Source organism: Bradysia coprophila, unplaced genomic scaffold (genome assembly GCF_014529535.1).
Source record: "Bradysia coprophila strain Holo2 unplaced genomic scaffold, BU_Bcop_v1 contig_350, whole genome shotgun sequence".
Taxonomy (NCBI): Eukaryota; Metazoa; Arthropoda; class Insecta; order Diptera; family Sciaridae; genus Bradysia; species Bradysia coprophila.
The window spans coordinates 8982554-9001435 of record NW_023503608.1 but is presented as its reverse complement, the minus strand read 5'-3'; the positions used below and the strand labels follow the sequence as shown (position 1 = coordinate 9001435).

The 18882-nt window shown below is 32.0% G+C and overlaps 1 protein-coding gene across 6 annotated transcripts in view; it reads right to left on the bottom strand.

The window, feature by feature from the left end:
- Window positions 1–18882, bottom strand: part of LOC119080701 (ankyrin repeat domain-containing protein SOWAHB) — an 86826-nt gene that overhangs the window by 58262 nt on the left and 9682 nt on the right. For all 6 annotated transcript variants that reach the window (XR_005088368.1, XR_005088369.1, XM_037189158.1 and 3 more), the window contains exons 3-4: window positions 10616–10645; window positions 9863–9970 (exon numbers count right to left, since the gene is read on the bottom strand). Coding sequence is in view for 4 of the 6 variants with exons in the window: in XM_037189158.1 (XP_037045053.1) it covers window positions 9863–9970; window positions 10616–10645 (138 nt within the window). In the remaining 2 variants the exon portion in view is untranslated. The remainder of the gene's footprint in view (window positions 1–9862; window positions 9971–10615; window positions 10646–18882) is intronic.

Here is an 18882-nt window from a genome sequence, read left to right as displayed (position 1 = left end):
GGTGATAGTCAGCTATTACAGGCAAAATAGCATATTTCACGCCATGACATAAAATATTTATAAAATTTTATGAAAAACCAATTTCTGAATCGTTATTCAAATGTATGGAATGGCACTAAAAAAAACAATCAAACAGAAAACTTTAAAACTCCCACGAGTGTGAAGTTTGCGGCCAGAGCGAAGCGAGGGCCGTAATTCGCACGAGTCGTGCTATTTTATTCATGATTAAAGGTTTTGTGAATGTAGAAAGTACCGGGGGGTACATAAGTGTAAGGGAAGAACGACTGCTAGGAATTTCGCGCCGCGCCTTATATTTTGTATAAGGAAAATGTCACTTTGTGGGTTATTGTGAATGACACGGCGCGAAATTCTTAAACACCGGAAGAACGTCTACCGTCCTATTTTATATTGTACCAAAGTGAAAGAGTCCTCTAATCGTTCCAAATTCGCATCTTTTACTTTTGTTTAACAATAAGACTAAAACTGAATAATAGACGACTTATACGAGTGGGTAGTTTGCGGGCAGAGCGGAGCGAGGGCCGTAATTCACACGAGTCTCTGTCTATTTATGTATTGTTGATTAAAAATCTGGCCGCAAATTTACAAGAAAATAGAGAACAGAAAAAGTGGTTTTCCAAAAAACTTGTACTCAAGCGAAGGTTTTATATCAGTTATTTGTGATGTTTCGGAAGATTAACAACAGAAAATAAAATGAAATTGATTAAAAATATATTGAAAAAATTGTCAGTCAAGGGACCTGACCCGCCCAAAAGGTGGGGCCTAGTTTATCCAGCTTTTACAGACTTTACAGGCTTTATCGACAGTGACGACCAAAACAATCGATTTGGTTTAAGTTTTGCTATCTCATATTGCAAAAGGTATGATTAAAATAATGAAGTAACAGATTTTGAACCTAACGATATGCGATTCGTTAAACAGTAGAAGTAACAGATTCAATAACTACCCTAGCTGACTCAACTAACGTTAATGATTAATCAAATTGAAAACTTATATCAAAATTCTTTAAAAAATTTAGTTGAAAAATCTCTAACGTATAAAACTAGAAGATATTCAAAACTGTTGAAATCATGAAAATAGCTGATACAGTAACGTCGTTTGTACTACTTTGCATGTTTTCCATAAAGAAAAGTTTTAATGTAGCCTCCATTTCTGAAAAATGTCGTTCTAATTCAATAGTCAACAGTGTTTATGACAGTAAACATATGAACGCTTTCTTACGAAAGCACATCCAATTAATCAAAGAAATATTTTAACGCAGCTTTTAAATGGACACAACGAACATGATAATCAAATATTTTGGCACTAAAATTTAAATGGCAGAACCATTTCTCACAAAATTTTAAATGCTATAGATGTGTTACGCAATTATTTACTCGTGTCGATTTGTTACTTCGGACATTTTCTTGATTTGTTGAATACCAACAATTTTCAGCATTAGTTTTACGGCCACATAAAATTCCCGTTTGATTAATAATTTGAAATCTGAGGTATATATAAAAGCGCGCAGAGCAGCAAAAATTACAACTCATTTCGTGTTTCTGTTTTTTTTTTTTTGTTGTGTGTATTTCATCTGTTCGTCATGCCTATCTTTTCAGTAAACTAATGTTGAAGTTGTTTTAGTATCCGCCTTCGAAATTTTCTAAACATTTTGCTGTGAAATCATGTGTTTGGCACATAAGTGTTTAATAAAAAAAGAAAAGAACAGCAACAAAAAACCATAAACGAAAATGTGGTTGGAGGAGAAAAATTGTACAATTATTAAATTCCACATTCTAATAATATATCTAATAACATGTCGTTGTTGATTTCCTGGGACGTAAGACACAACGTATGAAGAATAAGAACAAGATGAGGAAGGAAAAAAAACGATCTGAGAAAACTATTTGTTAGTTTTACATTCAATATTATAAAACAACATGTTTTTCATGTTAACATAATGTTAATAATTTTGTAAATTTTGCAGTCTTTAATGGGATAAATTAAGTGTTTGTACAAATTGTCTGAATTATTAGTACATTTTCTACCTTGGTGTATATTTCGAGAATAACTTCGTATGTACAATTGTATATAACGAGCGCCAGCGAGTGTATATACAATTGTACATAAGAAGTGATTCGAGAAATATACACCAAGGTAGAACAATGTTTTATCTCCTGCAAGCTGATATTTCATACATTAGCGAAATAACCACAAAAATTTGAATTTAAAATTAATTAATTAAGCATGTTGTTTTAAAACGCATTCACAACAAAAAAAACATCATACAGAGAATCCTTTATTTACTTACTCACACACATATACTATCCACCTCAACATTTCGTTCAAATCACATCATTCCGACTACTCTGATTATTTGATCGATGTAGAAGTGACTAACGAACCACTACCGACACCAATTGCATCTCGTTATGTGATTTGTTGGCGTAGTGGTCAGCATGTTTGGTCGATATGCTGCTGGTCCCGTGTTCGCTTCCGCCGTTCGGCGATTTTTTTTTTTTTTCAAATATGTAGATGGAAAGTAAATTTACCCTAGGTGGGTTATGTGTGAATTATCCAATCGTATAGGCTGTGGTTATGTATGCGTTTGTGTTTATATGCAGAAACGCGTAATGTATGAAATATCAGCTTGCAGGAGATAAAATTACATTATCGATCATTAATTACATTGAAATATAATTTTCTTTTAGCTCATTGTGCACTGACTTTATGTTAATTTATTTCTTCGCTCTCGTGCAGCATTTTGTTCATTCATTTTCTTATAAATGTGAATGTACAATGGGATTTGAGCGACGAACAGTGCACGGTTGTTATGATTTAATGAAACATCAAATTAAAACTTTATAAAAGCGATCAAACTTCGACAACTCATCAGTTCGCAAACGAAAATGTCTTTACAATTTTCATGGAAATCATTACGAACATAAAGATATATACAAAAAAAAATCCCGGCACACAAGACAATTATTTTAATTGATCATCATTCGTGTCCATACCAGATATATCTTTCAATTTCACAGTTCTCATTGTTTATTCTGGTGTGTTGCTTAAAGTAAATGCAATAATAATTCCATAAAATTCTAATTCTTGAACCATAACATGACCAAAGAATTTCCAATAAGGCGCCACAAGTCTTAAGGTTTGCATGTCCTTTCTGTCTACATAGCACTTGTTGGTGCGTACCACTATGCAATGAAATATGTCGTCTTTAACATTTTTTTAAAATCTTATTTGAATGGGTGTTCTCAGATTTTTTTTTTAAATAAAAAACTTTGCTCTTTTTTCAGTTTATTTTGTCCTTTAATGGTTGATGGTATACGTATAATGTGGAGTCATATTTTTGAATGAATTTTTTTTTGAGGAAAGATAAATCAGAAACGTGACGCTTAATTTACTTTGTAGACAATTAATGTTTTACGGTTTATTTTATCAGAAATGGCATATGACTAAAGGGCATGAAACTAGAGCTACGAGATTCACAAGATAAACAGACAATGATAAGTTGTGTTACAAACAATCTAAATATTCTCATTAAGCTAATTAGCAGAAAGTTGCATTACCTTCTTTAAAGGCTTGACATTTTTGTAAGAAATGTCGTTGTTGCCTAGAACATTACAGTCAGAAACAGTGAAATTTCAGCATGCATTCGCTTCAAATGTTTTTTTTCTTCTTCAAATGATTCACACATAAAATCAACGTAGTGACTATTCGCAGGCGCCTGTCAATAGCCAAATTATTATTAAAGATACTATTGGCTGGCGCCTGCCAATAGCATCTTCCCCTTTCACCGAGGCTATTGTCAAGCGCCTCCTAATAGAATTTTCCCTTTTACACTTGCCAATAGCATTTTTCCTTTCACAAAGAATATTCGCAGGCGAAATGACGTGCCAATAGCATCTACGTAAAATCAAAACTTGTTTATACGGTTGAAGCTGCTACACGCGCGTGGCCACTACCGTATAAAAAGGTATAAATAGTTTTGATTGTTTGTGTGGATCAGCTGAAAAAAACAAATGAAGCAATTTCATGCTGAAATTTCACTGTCTCTGACTATAACAGATAATTTGGAAAAAATAAACGAATGTACAGTAACCGTTGTGCCAAAGAGTTCCTTATGTCCAAAGAAGATCCAATGCCGCAAGGATTATGGGCTCTACTCACGCATCAATCAAGTTGGACGAGATCTACCGAGAGATTTATCAGGTTTTACCAATTTTCGTATATTTGTGAGAGTCGAACATAAATCTTTAATTATTTAAAAAATGTCTAACGTTGTAGGTGGCTTATAACAGTAAAATGTAGAACAACTTACAGTGCTAGTTCAGTGAATTAAACACTGAAACGAAGATTCATGGTAGAGATTAAACTGTTACATTGTAAATGTTGGCTGTAAAAAAGTGACATAAAAGAAAACATAACTTATGATTTGAGAGACAGGATAAAACTAGTGGGAAAGTCGGTAATGTTGTCTCTCAAATAAAACTACATCGAAAGTGTATTGAGAAGAGACATTTCAGATCCGGATTACTTCAAGGAAATAGCAGGAATAAAATCTAGCACATGTGACCCAGTATCAGTACATTGTACAACTTCTGTCTTTAATACACAGTCATTGCAAACATACTGGTACAAATTATTAATCTTAAATTTGAATGTTCTTAAGTTGAAGAGCGTCTTTGTGTTGAAATCACAACAGTCCTTTTATCGTACCTAAACTTACTAAAATTAAAATGCGACAGTCATTCGCGTCCAAAATGATCGATAGTAAATTGTGTTAGTTTGATGTTTGAGGTGTTTACCATTCAACATAACCTAACCATGTTCACATCCTTGTCTGCACGCATCTTATATTATATTAGTGATGCTCCATAAAACATTTTCATAATCTCAAAAACTATCTTACCAATTAGAATGTAATCCTTTTCCTTTTGATTTATTCAATCAATTTGTTAAATCATTGTTTGCCAGTCAGATGCAATAAACGATTACACAAAAAAAGAAAAGATTGATTTGAATTCTGAATAATTTATGTATTCCCTAGTCACGGTTATAATGACGTTCACTTTATTTTAAGTCGGATTTTTTTTCTCTTCGGGTGTATAGTTTTACGAAGTTTGAACATAAAAATAGAAGACGATCCTTCGTTAAACGAAAAATATAAATTTTTAATTTGAAACATAAATCCAATTTGAAAACAGCAAATATGGCAGGAAGTTCATGCCCTTATGTAAGTGCCATAAATCACAGAGGAAGGTGTTTCAATAATGTAATTCGACAATGGACATTTAACACGTCTGTGTGGCGCCACAATCATCATATGTCGAATATATCGGGATAAAAATGTTTTCACTTTTCAAATCTTTAGGGAATTCCTTTTCTTTGCTTAATATTTTTAAGTGCATCGATTTAATGACATTAGTCAATGAAATATTTTTTTAAGCATACTGGAAGATGCACAGATCATTTGGGATGTAAGGGTCTTAATGGTAAGTTTAGGAACAAGACATTGCACAGTAGTGGGATCATGATTTTCACAACAGTCGCTTTTAAACACTAGTGACTGTTAGTCTGTTCTACATAACAGCTTTTTTAAAGCTATGTTTGCCTTGAATGGTTTGTGGGGCTATTTGGTCAGCTATATATACGGAGGGACAGATTGTGTAGGTATAAGAAATTGAAAGGAAAAATGAAGTCGATCAGTAACAAAAATCCTGCAAATCTGCTCTGAAGATAGTGACGTAAGTTCCACAAAGTCAGATGTTTTTAAAGTTTGTCAGTGGATATTTATCACGCCTTAAGGGCGCCAACTTCATTTTGTTCAGAATTTTCTGAAATCTTCAGGGATTTTTTTTTGTCTAACATGTTTAAGTGTTCCAATTTAATGATATGATGTATTCATGTTTCCATTGACATTGAATGGCAATAACTCCTGTTTTATTTGCCGTTAGGCACTCCGAATACGAACATCCATCTTCTAAGATGTTACACACAATATTGTGTCAAAGAAATTATGCTGATGAATATCTTCAGTTCACCCCAAACGACATAAATTTCAATATGAGAGCATGTCTTCTTTCGGAAGAGAAAAAAAACTGACGAAAAAGATATGTTTCACATAAAACACAGTACACAGTACAAGTCGAAAATTATGTTAATGAGTCCAACTTATGGAAAGGAACAGCCAACACTTTAACTCTAAATGGTTCGTTCAATTTTTGATATTATGTAACACATGATCCTCATTTCAACGTTTAACCTTAATTTTGACGCAAATGATTTTCTTAATTTTTTTAGCTTTTCTAACGAAACATGCACAATTCAAACTTATTTATTGTTATTTTTATGATTATAAAGTGACAAATAAATTTACTTTCGACTTTTTTTCTCTTCTATTTTTTTTTTTTTTTTGGAGAACGGTCTAACTGCTTCCATGTGCCTTTTGGAAACAATTTTCAATTTTTCTATTTTATGTTTTGTATAAAGATATGATATGGTCATGAAACTAATATCAACCTCAAGTAGTGCAACAGACACGGGCTGACATAGATTGCGTACACCAATATATGGTAAATATAAACGACGCAAAGGGTTAGTGTTTATGAAAACATGACCAGTTTGCTTTCGATTGGATCAAAATAAAGGCTGCTTCAAACTATCATGAAATATTCTTTATTATTTTTTACATTCAATTTTATTTATTTATTTTCAACATTATCTTGAACCGAAGTTAATAAACTAAAATTGAATTTTTCTATCGTTCTAATATAATACACGGGCAGAAATTACCATGGGTCAGTCTGTCATCTGTTATCGACAACAACGACAACAGTGAGCGATGATTGACTTTGGCTAGATTTTATAAACGGCAGATCGTATGTTTAAACTATTGAAGTAAAAGATTTTTCATAAAATAGAAGTCGATAACTTTAACAAAAACAACATAAATTTCTTCTGGCACTCTTAGTCAGTAATTTATGTTGTCACCATATTTGTAACTGGATGAATTCGAGAAAGTCTATTTCCAGAAACGGAACTTCTGGTTTTATATTCCTGGTTTTCCTATTAAAATTTCTTTGGATAACTTTACCGTTATTTCAACCAATTTTGATCAATATCTACCAACATCGGTAAAATAAAACGGTAATTCCACATAAAACAACGATAAATCCGTTTAATTTAATGTGTAGAATCTCAGGAGTAAATGCTGTCAGAGGATATTTGACCAGCTAGGTTAAGTTTTAAAGGTGATTGTATTTTCATTTATTCAACTTACTTTTTTATTTAAGTAGTTGAACAAAATGCTTTAACAAAAGTTTTTTGAATTACAATAAAAATATTTCGTCCAGAGATTTGGATTCCGGCAGTAATTCTGTAATGCCACGCTAATTCTTTGAAATAGATATTGGGTTGAACTTGGTTCATCTGATAATTCTTCGATTCTTTGTCCAACATCCTAAACAAATTTTTTTGCCTCGTCACAAATGGATGTTGTCAGCTAACAAATCCTTGTACTTGTTTCGTTTCCTTTTTGCAAATTTTTCGGCAATTTTACCGCAAGATGTACTTGACAATATATGAAAGCGCTAAAGTATCATTACAAGTGGCATCCCAGGTTAAGACCATTGGACCAAGGTCGAGATCTGAGCTGAGCATAATGACAGTTTTCATTTTGAAGATACCCGCATGCCGCATGTGTTATGGCATGTATAGTGATAAAAAAATAACATAAAAGTTTACTTTTATTTTATTTATGATTCGCTAGACTTTTACATGCAAAAAGGTATGACCTACTTCGCAGAGGTTGTTCATTTCTTTGCCACTGTCGCCGTGGCCTGATGAGATGTGTAATTTTTGAACAGTATTTTCAAATGCAAAGCCTCGAAAGATCCTCATATCATCTCACAGATCGAACCCTTCTTACAATTTTATCTTTTTTGTCCGTTTTGAACTTACTCCGCGTAAAGACCACATCGAACAGACTCTATCGTTGGAAGCAGCCTTAATCCGTTTAGTTTCAAATATGCATGTTTTTAACCTTATTTTAACTAAACACTAAAACATTAAAAACATATTTCGCAATTTCGCATGAACGAACTACACACATTAATGGAAAATAATTTACTGGACGATAAAATATTGTTTTAAGTGCGAAACTGAATAATGATAATGATTTCTGTTTTCAATCTGAATGTGACTGTAGTGATTCAACATTCTTGCTGGAGACCGTGCTGTATTTTACATTCATTTTTAGTTATTTACTCAATTGGAGTGTCTAATTAAAAGTCATCATATAATTTGAAATTGATTTCAACGAATAATAAAATTTCAATTTTATTACCATACCACCCTGGCCGAAATCAATTTATTAAAAATTTAATGATTTGAAAAGGAGTTACTCCAGAACGAGTCATCAATAAATCAAGATAAGATGAAATTCAACGAATCATTCTGAGTTTTTTTTTTTCATTTTTATTATTTTATTAATTGTTTACTGTCAAAGAAACAGTTAGGAGGTGTAAAAATTTATGTTGTATGCATACATACATTTGAATTGACGGTAAATGGCGCCAAGTTTAATTCTGTATCGAATAAAGCGATAGAAAAAAATCTGTCTATCTTTCGGTTCATATTTTAATGAGATTTATAATATAGACCTGATACGTATCTCTAATAATAAAAATTGTATTTGAATCGTCATGTCATTCGATCAATTGATATATACAACATATACATACAAGTCTCTGTGGTAAGGCGTACATTTTTATAGATGTACAAAAATATAAAACGAATGGCTTTGTACACTACACATATACAGCAATATATAAAAGCTCTTTACCAAAAGACTAACACCCCCATTTCTTTTTTACAAGAATACGGCGGAGTTGAATTGATTTAATCTTATTTGAAATTGATGTTTTATTGGACGATCGAAAAATGGTTCAATGGTCGGTATTGTCAAGTTGGTTATTTTATTAGTGTATTTTCGGAACAAGATGGTCTTAATGAGATTTGGATAATAAATATTTCCCTTTCTATTTCGATTTTGATACAGAATTTGTGACTATCAATTCAATCTGGGGTCTATTTTCCCTTCGGGTTGAGCGTGTTTTGAATTAATTCTGGTACATGGAAAAAATGTAACACCTCCGAATATGTTCAAATATTTAATGAATTGAGATGAGACGGATTTGGAATTTTGGGAGGTACATAAACCATTTCAAATTCTTTGACTTTAACAGATGGACAATATGGGAAACTCAAATTATATCAAATAATGCTGGCTGTCTTCTGTTAATTTTTATACATTAGCGTGTAAAATACAATCCGTGCTTGCTTAGAAATAGTTGTTTTGATTCGTGGAACATTCTTCCATTTCTAGAGGCCGAAAAGTACTCATAACAAGTAATTTTCAAGCAAGCAAGCATGTAAGTAATCTACTAATAAATTTGTACTGAGTTTCTTGTCACGGGCCCACACTATATGACAGAAGTCAATCCCCTCAAGGTTTAAGTTTCATGAGCTCGGTTTTCGGTCAAAAAACGTCTAGATCATTCATTAAATACTCGGATGTGTTTCATTTCTTATTGCCGGTACAGTTCAGATCAAACACTCCGGTTATGGACTTCATATTCCTATTTCCTTTTCATTGCGTATTTCATACTTTTTGTATATTTTTAGGTCTTAAGATTATGACGTGAACAGACAGTAATTTATTCTAAACATACAAATGGTACTCACAGCTTTGGTGTGTGGCATAACTTAGAACAACTTTGATAAAACACTGACAGTATGCTCTATGAAGATCATAAGAGAGATTTTAATATAAAAATCAAATCAAACTTACATGCAACTTCGTCAATTCCGGATACTCCGACGCAAGTTTGGCGAGCTCTTGATAGTTGGCCTTAGCTGAACTAACCAACCATTCTTTCGATTTTGGATGGCTGGAAATCTATTAAACATAAAATGCTGGCTATATCGAAACGAAATCAGATAAATGTTCAATTAATTGGAAAACGTAAAGAATTTATCAATAAATTAACACCCCAACGCATAAATTATTTCCCGTTTCAAACAAGATTTTAATTTATTATCTTTTTACTAATTATCAGAGCGAAAATTATCTCAATTCTTGCATAAAATTATACAATATCTAGCTGGTATGTGTGATATATTTATACAGACGATTGTAGGCATACACTAAATCTCATTTGATTAGAAAATTTGCAATTTAAATTTAATCAAAGACGACAAATGCAAATTACACAAAATCTTATCCAATATTTACATAGGACTGATTTGAATGTATAAATCTTTCGGAAAATAGTTTTATTTTGATCGCACATAACTATCACATTGGTGGAGTGTGTTGTCAAGTTTATATTTTACGACTTTACATAAATGTGTACATAGAGAGCATTTACCAGTCTTAAACATTTTAAGTCCTTTATGCATAAATTATTCAATTGTAGAAAATGGTGTTCCAAGGAAGTACCACCCATATAATGGAAATGTTAAATTATTTATTCGTGACGTTTTTCTTTTATTTTCGGTTTGAAGAATCGCTTCTATATTTGTGTAAAGAAATTTGTCTTACCAAAATTTCGTTGCTAATTTCCTCCGTTCGCTGAAACGAAAACAAATAGAAAAACAAATTAAAATAATTGAAAATAAAACGAAATTTCGTTTGTGTATTATATATTCGAATCCATTTATGAGAAATTTGCATTATTATTTTATATCGCTTTACAAACACACATCACATTTCATGCGCATCAAAATATTATACAGTTTGGTCGTTCCGTGTGTAAGTATAGATACCACACCACATATATATATTTAATAATATTGCGAGTCGAAGGAAAAGGATAATACCATTACACATTTGCATATATCGACAAATTGTAAATCAATTGCAGAAAATGATGTGTTTTTTATTTATGCGAAGATGGTTGAGTTTTGTGTCGTAAAAAAACGGGCCATAATCTTGTGGATCATAAAAAATTCATTGCCTCGATAACAAGTCCTCGATAATATAATATATGACTGATATTATATGAATAATAAACCATCATAATACATTATATTGGCTAATTTAAATAATAAATATTTGTTTTGTGTGCCCTGTAAGTGACTGAGTGTATTTATACCTTTATGTATAGTGGCAATGATGGGATATTTAACCATAAAATTGATGAATGGCGCTCACGATTTTTTTTTTTTTTTTTTGTTGTGATGTGGAGTCGTAATTCTAAAATAAGTGAAGCATTAACTTGATGAAAAAAAAGTCAAGCTCCTCTGTAATCTTAGAATTTATATTGCATTTCACATAAAACCGTTCCATAGATTCGCTATTATATTTTATTAATTAGTCTTTAGTACTATGAATCTATGCTGCAGATATGAGACAAATAAATCGAATATAGTAAGTATTTCTTGTGTGAATTTTGATGATGCGAGTTGACGACAAGGCCGTCATTTGTCCCATAGAAAATTGACATATTTTACTCAAAAGTTAGAGTTTCTTACTCTTGATGAAAATTAGAGGTGGAATGCACTTTTTTTTGATTAATCGGTGATTAACCATCGAGAAAATACAAATTCAATTTAGGCGTCATTAATGAATGATATACGGATCTGCGTGAGGATTCGAAAAGTGTGAATTATTGGGATGGGTAAGAGTGTAAATTCGAACAAAATTTCCTTTACTCCAAAACGTGAGGGAAAGTTAACTACTTCACAAGTGCCAAACTTAACCTCAAATTTTTGAGTAAAATATCAATGGGAAAAAAAGTGAAAATAAAACGAATTTCTTGTGTATACACCGACATCGACTACGCTTCGATCAACACATTTCACACAAGAAATGTTATTTTCATGAAATTTTCTCGATGTTGTTATCAATCTGACACAATTCCATCATTTTACTTTCATTGAAATTCACCACACGTATGCGAGGGCCAGATGTTTGTTAATTTCGTTGCCCAAGGGGTTTAAAAAAGATTTTCGAAGATTTTTAAGGATTTACAAATAGTTTTCAAGGATTTTTACTGATCCTGGACATCCTTGAAAAGAAGAGATTTTTTTCCATTTTCAAGTATTTTGTTCTTTTGATTTGATTTTCTTGATCTTCAAATAACTTGCTATGATTTTGCGGAGTTTTTTTTTTTTAATTTTGAAGGATTTACTATGGATTTTCTTTTGACGAACAATGGATTTTGTATGAATATTTGCCCCTCGCATATCAGGTAAATTTTAAACGACTTTTTAAACGACGGATAGCAAAGGGTGGTGGTCTTTTTTTGATTAACATTTTTCAGTGGAAAATTTCGTTGATACTTTTAGGAAGGGTGGGTATAGTAAGAGTAAAAGAAAAAAAAATCATCATTTTAAAAGTCCCTCTTTTGTGAATGGCACCTTACCAATACTTCTACCGAATCCTTGTATCACCTCCAAAATATATAAACAATTAAGTTTAATTGGTCCTACATTAATACAAAATAATTTAAAATATTATAGTCCCAGTTGCTAATAAAGACTGTACCTAACTGAAATTCTATTATTTATTCCGCGTCTAAATTTTCCAGCGTTGTATTATCATAAAAATTAAGCAAAATTTTAATGGAGAGGAGTTTTGTACTGAGAACACAATATTAATATTTTCGAGATGCATGCCGCGGGTTAAATTGATAATAAGGAGTGTGCTTATTACATGTTTAATTCCCATCTTTAAAACTCGTAGAACATAATGACGATCATTAAATTATTTAAAATATACAAGAATGTTTATTAAATTATGCAAACTAAAAACGAACAAAAAACACAACCGGCAACCAACATCAGTAAAACAAGAAAAAAAATCTGTTTTTATCTATATAGCAAAACAAACGGTTTAGGGATTTTGGTATTCACTTATAGAAAATCCGATCGAATATTTTTTTTTGTTCAAAAATTCAGGAGACGAATTTGTCGATCTACGAACATTATCTTTATGACGAATCTCACATCTATAATTATGCTAAAAAAAACTTCGGAATCCGATTTTTTTTGCTGCTAAAAATACGTAAAATTAATACAATAACCACCAATTTCCTGAACTGTTTCATCAAAATCGTTTACAAAGAGAGCCTATGAGGTGCTTCGTTAGAGTGGTCTTTATTTTTGTTACATTTTTAATGACTTAGATTCCTCATACCTGGATTTAAGTTAGAGCTGGAATAAAAGTCTATGAAAACCAATAGCTTTATAAAGGTAATAAGTAAGTGGCCCTGTCAGTAGAGAATTGTTTTTTTTTGTTCTCATTTTTAGTACACAGAGATGATTGTGTCATGATTGTGTTCATCGAGCATTTCCAGATCAGGTGGTGATGAGAATCTGGCTTCAGAATGCAGCGTTTGCTGTAGAAGAACTTACATCGCGAACGTGTGTCTGCGGTCGGCATTTTTTAGAAGAAAAAAATAGAAACCGCCCGGTGGGTAATTCCACATACATCCAACAACCGCAGTCTGTTATTGATAACGACGAAAAAAAAACAAGCTCTGGGTAATACGGTCTTTTATATAGTAAAATGCATGTTAACAAAAATTGAAGTACAAGATTCGAAATCAACAGATTAAAAATACTTTGATCGACAATAATATGGTCATATGTTTGCTGTATGTAACTGGTTATTTCAACGAAAAAACGTTAATCTTTTATAATTCCGAACATTTTTCTAAATTAAAATTTTGGTAATTTTGGATGAAGAAATCGTCTTTTATTTGGATTGGCAGAAAGTTAGCTCGATTCTACATACATATCTAAATATAAGTGGCTATTTCATCTGTTATCAATAACAATAGAAGTTATAGAACCGACAACCATACTCATGATATGCTTGCCGTCTTTAAAAGGTTAGCAAAACCAAATTTTTAAATTTCCGTATTTATCACAGTTTAACCCTTTGTTTATGATTCCACACCGGACAATTTTCATTAATTACGTACAAATATATCTCAATTAAAACTCATAAAATCCAGCTCCACCGTATATCGAATTCATTGCTGTACTTAAGCTCAAAATGTATTTAATGCGACCATTTAAGAAAACCCATAACAAAATCCCCCAAAAATCGCACGAATATTTTCAGCTCATAGCACCTTGTTGATTATCTTACCATAAAACGAAAAATGGATGAATGCGCCCCTATATAATACTCGTAAAAGCCAAATTCCCACAAATGTTTCCGTATAAAGGTAAAGTATCAAATTAGGATTAATTCAGAAAAATGTTTCGGGAAAATATATTTTGTTATTTGTTTACATAAGGATGAGATGGGTCATTGTTTTTAGTTATGTTTTTTTGTTGAAAATTGAGGGTACTTGATGAAGAGTAACAAACGATTATACTCTTAAGGGTATATAGTCAACCTTGTTGAACATAAAAAAAAATTCAAGTATTTTCATTCACATTATACCCTTAGCCTCCGGTTTGTTGTTATTTAAATTATTTCTTTTTGGAGTTTACCGCACATCACACAGAAGTGGTTGCTTTGTTTGGTGATGCGCTTTCAACAAATTTTAATGAGATTAATATGTTCGAGTACTTCATCCGTTCTATAGATACGACAGTATAATATTGATATCTGGTTATGCATGTTGCGTGTTCAGTCGGTAAATTCATGATCTTATTAAATTGAACGTTTGCATACTCAAGAGCATCATCATCACTACGTCGCCTATCATCGAATTACCTACCACATCATGATAGATATTGCAATGATGTATGCCAGGACAACATTAACAATACACAATTTTGATGTAAGTTTCAATTTCAAGTGGGCGTACACGCTTGGTGTTTTGAGTAAATTTTCCTCATTTTCCTCAACTCGTGCAATGACAACAAAATAACAAAACCAAAAGCTTCTATAACTACCGTTGTTCTTTATCCACAGCTACACACATCTGAACATATACAACGAATCGGTAGTGTGATGTATCCCGGTGCAGATGATGGGTATCGTACTGTACAATGTTCGGTGGAAACATTTTGCTAGCGTATACAAAAAGAGGGATGAAGTGGTGCATAGAGAAAACAAGATTAGAAGGATATATGGGCAAAGGTGGAGAAAATACATTTAACATTTTCAAGCCTTGTTTATATATTTATGTTCCGATTCCGACATTCTATACACTTTATATGAGCTATGCCAGTAAAGGATACACGTTCGAAATGTTTATTAGGAGCCATAGCAAAGGTAGAACTTTTGTCATGTGTGTACCCATGCTATATTTCGCTATTCCAGTACCTATATGCAATGTAAGTGTGTAGTACAACAAGCCGTGTGTGCATGAATATCATACAAAATAGGTGGTATCGCTAGTTATACTTTGAATTTGTAGAGGATATATTACCGCGGGGACTAATGAAGAGCTTGTATTTATACTCTACACTCCACTAAATCAACCCCCGACTTCTATTTTCTCTGTACTCGCTGTTTTACTACCCCTCTTGTGTAGGTATGTAAAATTGTTGGGTAATAATAAAAGGCTATCTTATGCTCTTTGGTTTATGTTATATACATTTGTTTATGTTATTTATGTGTAGCTTTATATACGTAATCATAATATGGATGCCTTTAACTCTTAAAGCTTTTGTGTTTCGGATGATGTTTGGTGTACCTATATACAAAGGTAGTAATGAATGTCATGCAAACCGCCCAGGGATGTGAAATTTAATGACAATAGTCTGTTTGAATGAACGCTAACTGTATACCGACGTTTTGCGAATTTGTACATTTTAATGTTTACTTGTAGAATTGTTTCAAACAAAATTAATACACAGAAGGACTTTTTTGTCGAAATACTACTGTATCAAAGATTAAAGGAAATTAATTTCGAACTTTCATGTCTAGAAAAATTGGAACTAATTATTAGTGTACCTAATGTACCAATTATTTAATTGGCAGTAACTGGTTATACAAATTATTAGTATGCACACTAACAATGTATACCCTTTTACGACTAACAATTTCTTGCCGTTCCCCTTTTACGGTTGTCATTTTCTATCGACCACGCCGACAATAATAAAATTCACAAAATTTTTGAACAAATGAAGTAAAAGACTACGTCATTCGGAGTCAGAAATACTTCCAGTAATAGATTCTATAATTGCCGTAATGATATGCGTGCCATCTTATTTTAAAGCATTATTCTCAAAATAATAGAACGACCTACGTGACACTTTAAGCCATTTCAAACTTCTCGCAGTCTGTTTGGTTTCAGTGAAAGTGTCTAAGGAATGTTACGACTTCTTAATACGAATTCAAAATTCTTCAGTATTTGTCGAAGATAACACATTCATGCTTCATAATTTTGTGGTTGCTAAACTCTATATCTAGTCACAGTTTCCTTATATGAAAAACAGTCTGTGAGTTTGTATGGTGTTTTCCTCCTAGATAATGTGCACAAATTTCTAGTAGTCACTGATTTCATCATTCAAATATTTGTTTAAAAAAAATTTCACAAAATTCAATTTGCGATCATGATAAAAGCAGTCGCTGTATTAAAAAGTAGTTGTTCATTACGTCGTTTCGTGCAAAAATACGCAATTTCGGCATCGAAATATTTAATAGTTTTCCTACTGCTAAGCGCCATAATGACATCAGTCAGAACAACGCCATCGTTATCGCATGAAAATAATTGGTCGGTCCGAGATTTGTTTTCGAAGAACGGATTTTGTGGTCGCATCATGTCAGCTGTCAAAATGAAAATTACTCTGGAAAAACTCTGCTTCATTGAGATCTGTGTGCAGAGCGTTTTGGCAACGATTGGAATGCTGAAAACCAATAAATACTCATGGCTAATGATGCTACCGTGGACAGTATCATACATTTATTTCTCCGTTGTATCAGTAAGATATTGGGCGGATGTAATCTATCGCATCAACGATCAGTACAGCGATGACACAAGATTATCCCCGGATGGTTTACTCATGTTCGGTTCGTATTATGTGCTGCTTAATTCGGTGTTCATTTACAAGATGTTGAATTTGAACTACTCAAAATTTATTCAATATCAAATCGAAGACGAAATAATGCACTTTGAAAAGCAATTGGATCAACTCGTCGATGGGACATAAAATTATAATTTGTCGAATTGTGTGACTTTATTTTTATATTTCAATCTATCAATCAATATGTAGATCATCTTAAAATATTGTAATAATAAATCGAAGCCTTGGTGTTTATTGCTGGCAGTTTGTATTTCTAACAAAATACCTTCCAGGCTGACGGTCAAGAAAAAGTGGAATGGATAATTATCAAATTTAAGCGAAGTTGACCTTTGACCCCTTTGACTTCACAACTTTCTTTATAAAAAGGTCACTCTGAGAAAAATGGAATTTTATTAATACTAGCAGTCTGTACTAAATAGGTACGGCAAGTATTCAATAAGTGTCGAAGCAGAGTGGAGAGCCGATCGATTTTTTTAAAAGATCATTTCTCTGATTAATATCTAATTGTTCTACAACGTTATCCACTCACCAAACCGAAGCGTTAGCTAATTGAAACGCGAGACACAACAGATAGTATTATCCTAATTTCATTTTTCTCAGTGTGAAATGAGCGTCCTAACTTAAACGTTTAGCAGGTTTATGTGCAAGGACTGATCCTTGATGTTTAGTTTAGTAATAAAACAAACTGGATTAAGTGTTGAATTATAGGAGTTAACATCTGTCTGTTACCAAACTAATTTACCATTGCAAAATTATTACCATTTTTTTTTATTTATTTTGAAATCATTGAACAAAATCGCCAAACAATTAATCAAAATCATAATAAATTTCCACAAAACCAATCAAAGCCACACTCAAAACATTTTTGAAAGCCAACGAATGATTTTCGAAGGATAAATCTGGCCTAATGCTGATGATGATGATGATGAAATTTCTAATAACATTCATATCAACAAATTCAAATCTCATTCACGCATTACATTCAACTTTTTTTATCGTTTTATTTCAAATATACGATAAAAAAAACCTAATATAAGTAATGCCCGGCTTACATGTGATATACATTGGCTTGTATAACTCGAATAATTCTCGAATGTGGAGTACCAATATCTAAATATCATAGATTTTTATTGCATTAGAATCGAAAAAATCCTCTGCCATCATGGAGAACTCCTAAGGTGAAACTGACATGTTCAACAGCGCCATATAACCAGCCGTGACTTTACACATTTTAAAACACTAAAGGATTGTTGTATTATATTATTATTTATGAGTGTTTTTATGAATTATTTTCAACATGATTGTTTTGAATTAATAAAAACTGATGTTAGAGATTAGACGAAGTCCAAATTGAAATATTTGATTAATAAAAGGATTACATCATGGAATAGGTTATAGGTATACTATACATACATACGTCTGCATGTAGGCATTGTATAGGGTTATACATACAGAGAAGTAATTAGAAAATTTTTAAACAAAAAGTATTATAACCTCTGGTTACAAGTAACAAGATAGAAAAAAAAAATCTTCATTCAGATTTTCAATAGATTGGAGATGATCGACAATCACAACTGGCATTTTTGTTTGTTAAATAATAAGGTTGAACAATTTTTGTTATGGGAGTGTTTTGATTAACATGAAATGAAATGTTTTGAAAAAAAAATTAATTACCGGATAATTGAAAAGTTTAACGAGAGTTTTAATATGAACAGAAAAGAGTGTATATATACATACATGAGTGATTTGTTGATTATGTTCTTCAATAAAAAAAATCGATGAGGTTAATTTGTAACCTTTTGTGTACCATAAACTGATTAGGGTGATTTGGGATTTTTAAGTAGTTACATATTAGATTGCTGACAGCATCGC